The sequence below is a fragment of the Neophocaena asiaeorientalis genome, unplaced genomic scaffold (genome assembly GCF_003031525.2).
Source record: "Neophocaena asiaeorientalis asiaeorientalis breed wild unplaced genomic scaffold, Neophocaena_asiaeorientalis_V1.1 scaffold761, whole genome shotgun sequence".
Taxonomy (NCBI): Eukaryota; Metazoa; Chordata; class Mammalia; order Artiodactyla; family Phocoenidae; genus Neophocaena; species Neophocaena asiaeorientalis.
In genome coordinates, this window is record NW_020174818.1 from 730,197 (window position 1) to 734,266 (window position 4,070).

The window sequence follows — 4,070 nt, forward strand, 5'->3', positions numbered from 1 at the left end:
CCGCGGGGGGCGCCGGGGCCGGGACGGGGCCTTCTCGGGGGACCGGGCTGCTGGGCGCGGGGCCCAGGGAGGCCTCGCCCTCGGCGATGCTGCTCAGCAGGGCCAGAGCGGCCAGGGTAGGCCACAGGGCAGGCTGCTCGGAGAGACGAGGTGGAGCCTCAGGGGGTAGGAGGAAACCCTGGTGGGCGCAGGGAGGGGCTGGGGCCGGATGGAAGGGCTCGGGTTGGAGGATAATGGATCAGCTGCCCCGGGGAGCCCGGGTAAGGAATCACCACCGGAGGGCATTGACCTTCCTCCTTCCTCCTGGCCCCTCCCTGACCATTCCCCCACCTACTTCTGACGCCTGCCCAGGAAGCCCTGCTCTCCCTCCCTAGTCAAACCGCCCTTCTTCGATACCAGGTGGGAGTTACTGGGAGAACCACTCACCTGCCGCCTAGGCCGGGGCCAGAGGGGCAGCACAGAAGGGCTTCCACGTCCAGGCTCCATCTCTGTCAACACCAGGAACTCCCATCAGCCGTAGTTGACCTGTTCCCCCACCCTCCTCTTGAGACAGCTTGGAACATTGAGAGATGAGTTATCCTTTGAGCGGGTCATCTCTCCACTTCAGCTTCTCCAGATGAGGGACAAGGGGCTTGGGCAGCTGGGCTCAACCCAGGAGAAGTGGCTGCATCGAGAACCTATTTCGTGGTGCTTTGCACCTGTTCCCTCTTTCAGACCTCACAACTCCATGAGGTAAATGGTATTATCCCCATTTTCCAGATGAGCAAACAAGGCTCAGAGAAGCTCAGCAATTATCTAAGGTCACAAGGGTAGACCCACGCAGCCATGCGGGGATGGGGGACCTTCCTGCTCTGTGTTGCAGGGCTGGAGAAGGGAGCAGTTGGACACCCTTGAGCTCACAGAGCTTTCTCTCCATGCCACAGAGGAGGAAGTTGTGGCCTGGGGGAAAATTAGGGTGCTTGCTGGTTGACCTGAGTTATCTGATGATAGTGAGGCCCAGGCTTCAGCCTGCGCTGCCCACCCAGCAGATGGTGGAGGGTGATGAGCCCTCTAGGAACATGAGGCCTGGGCCATGGCTCCCTATGGCCACCAGGGGGTAGCATTTGCCAAGCCTGTGGACTCAAACGGGGGGTGGGCTTTTCCCCTACCTTCAGCTAGACTCAGGCCCCAGCAACTCCCTGGAGTTGCTTCTACACAAGACTGGCCTCTGAGAGCTTAGCCACCCTGAGAGCTGGTTCAGGTCTGTACCCCTTCCAGTTTCCCCTGGATCTGGCCCTGCTCCTAGAAGTTTCCCCCACGAACCATCCTTCCTGAGCCCAGCTGGGCTTTCGGAGTCCCACCAGGTTTTGTGAGCCCACATTGCCTGGCACTCCCAAACACCACTCTGGGGCCTCATGAGCCCTCACTAGCTGGCCTGCTCTTTGGTCCCAGCAGTCACCTCCACCCCGACCCCCGAGCACACAGAATGTCTGCATACCTGTGGGCCAGTCCTCCCTGATCCTCCAGGGCCAGGTGTGCTCGGCTAACGGAATACGGGCCTGAGGAGCCAGGCTAGTGACTGTTCTCACTGATGGAGGGAAAGCCCGGCAAGGCAGGGTTAAAGGCCCCCTGCACTAGGGGGAGCCCAGGAGCAGGTCTCTTGGGACGTAGGCAGCTCAGGCCCTACGTATCCCTCCCGGCAATCTGGGGCCACTTGGTCCTCTAGCCCTTGCCTTTCCTCCCCATCTACCAGCCCCCCCCACCCCCGATACTCACCACGGGGGTTCTGTGTTGTGTTCTCCTAGGCACCTTTCCTGGGACCAGTGCTGGGCTTTCCCCTGCAGCTCAAAAGGCTCATGCCCAGGGCTGTGCACCTGGCAGTGCCCCTTTTAGCCAAAAGCTTGGCAGCCAGTCTGAGCCCTGTAGCAGCAGCGGAAGCCTCACGTTACAGCGGGCCAGCAGGGCTAGCACAGTCCAACAAGCGACAAGAGGGACTGCGGGGGGCTGGGAGGGGCGGAGAGCTGCGCAGCAGGCCCAGGAGAGGGAGGATGTAAGAAAGGAGTGGAGGGGGACGACCCTGGCCGCTCCCTCTAGCCCCTGGGCTGGGACGAGAGGTGGGCAAACAGGTCGGCTTACCGCAAGTGCAGGGCTCTGGGTCTGGGACACAGCGAGGGCCGGGACCCGAGGGACCTGCTGCTGGTGGAGCCCGTGGACCGTGTCTGGGGGCTGAGCCCAACTCCATCCCTCAGCAGCCTCATGCCCGCCGCTGTCTGGTGTCAAATTCCAGCCCCAGCGTCACCGGATCCTGGGGTGGGGCCCGAGCACCCCCCGCCCCGCCCCACCTTTCAGGGCTCACCTGGCCATTCCACCCTCTGGAATCTGGTCCCCCGGGCTCCACTAGGTCCCCCGAGGTGGGGTGGGGTGGAGATGCTGGGAAGGGCCCCCAGGACAGAGTGGAGAACCCAGGCGGCGCAGTGGCATGGACACTGAGTGTTCGGAGTTTGTAGACACTGGGAGTAGGGAGTTGGAAGGCCGGGCAGAGGGCGGGAGAGGGAGGGGACAGGCCGGTCCCTGCCTTGGCCCACCGGCCTTCGGGTTCCCGCCGTCCTGGCTGGACGCTCTGCACTAGATGCTCTCTCTGATCCACCGCTAGTTTCGTCTCCCAACAGACCCACTGCATTCTTTGAGTCCGAGAGGCACTGACTGCGCTGGGGCTTTCACGGTCTGACCCGGCTCCTGCGGCGCCGCCGCTCCCCTCCGCTGCCGCTTCTCTCCGCTGCCGCCTGAGGCTTGGAGTACAGACACACCTGCAAACACCGCTGCTCAGCCTGGCACAGCGGCGCTGGTAGGAGTGGGTGCCAGGGGCTGAAGAAGGGGAGGGTCCCGGCGGAGGAACTTCTGCACTGAGGCTTGAGGTGGGAGCTGGAGGCTAGTATTTCAGATGCCTAATTATGGCAGTTCGGCTGGTGGGTGGGATGGAGGTTGGATGGGTAACGTGGATAGAGGTAAGGAAAGGCCAGATCCTGTGTGTCCTAATAGGGAGTCTGGACTTCACCCCAGTGGTACTGGGGACCACTGAAGGGTTTCAGGCAGGAGAAGGGTGTGATCCAACGTGCATGTCAGCGGCTGGCTCTGGCTGCGGTGGGGAGGGTGGTTCGGAGGTAGTCAGGAGGCTGCTGGGGGAGAGAGGATTCTGAAGCTGAATTGTGGGGAGAGTGCGGGGCCTTGTGCACTCTTTCAGGAACACATCTTTTTGAAAACTCAGTCGGTGCCTGATTGGATGGGGTGAGGGAGTAGGATGGCATGCCTTTGGCCTGGGTGACCAGGAGGAGGGGATGCATTCTGGCAGCTGGGGCTCCTGAAGGAGGGGTAGGTTGGGGGCAGGAGCTCATCAGTTCAGTGTTGGACGTGCCAGGCTGGAGGGACCTGTGGATTATCCCAGTGGAAATGTTCAGGAAGTGACTGAGTTCGTAGCCTGGAGCAAAGCGAAGAGAGCTGGGCTGGAGATGGTAATTTGGGAATCGTTGACCAACTGACAGCTGGAAGCCGTGGGTGAAGCTGACAGTGCTCAGGGAACATGTGTGGACCAGCTGCACCCTGGCTGTGCATCTGAACCACCTGTGGGCCTTTTAAAACTACCTGAGTCTGGGCCTCACCCCAGAGCTGAATCAGAACGGGCATGTGCAGTTTTCCACATATACACAGGTGACTCTGGTGTATGGCCAGGTGAGAACCGCAGCTTTTGGGAGGGCAGTTAATGTGCAGTCGTGGGGACTAGAAGCCAGACTTTCCCAGGCTCGGCAGGACCCCTGTGGGGCAGGAGGCCAGGCGGTGAGCAGCTCTGTGTTCTGCTGCCTCCCCAAGCTAGCTGCCCCAGGGGGTGGGTTCTGCCCCAGGGCTTTATCAGCCAGGGCTGCTGCTTGCTGGCATGCAGCCTATGCCCTGCACAACTCCAGGGGGCGCCATTCACGTAGGACCCAGGAAGCATTGGAGTTTGCATCATAGTGGCCTTGTTTACAGCAGAATCGAAGGGAGTTTCTGGGTCTCCCTGTCCCTCAGTCAGAGCCTCACTTTCCCCTGGGCTGAGGAGG

The 4,070-nt window shown here is 61.4% G+C and overlaps 1 protein-coding gene across 1 annotated transcript in view; it reads right to left on the bottom strand.

Moving 5' to 3' along the window:
* ARTN (artemin) overlaps positions 1 to 547 on the bottom strand; it is a 2,094-nt gene extending 1,547 nt beyond the window's left edge. Inside the window, exons 1-2 of the mRNA XM_024760368.1 lie at positions 427 to 547; positions 5 to 133 (exon numbers count right to left, since the gene is read on the bottom strand). Of these exons, the coding sequence (XP_024616136.1) occupies positions 5 to 133; positions 427 to 486 (189 nt within the window). The 5' untranslated portion in view covers positions 487 to 547. The remainder of the gene's footprint in view (positions 1 to 4; positions 134 to 426) is intronic.
* Between the last annotated feature and the right edge of the window lie 3,523 nt (positions 548 to 4,070).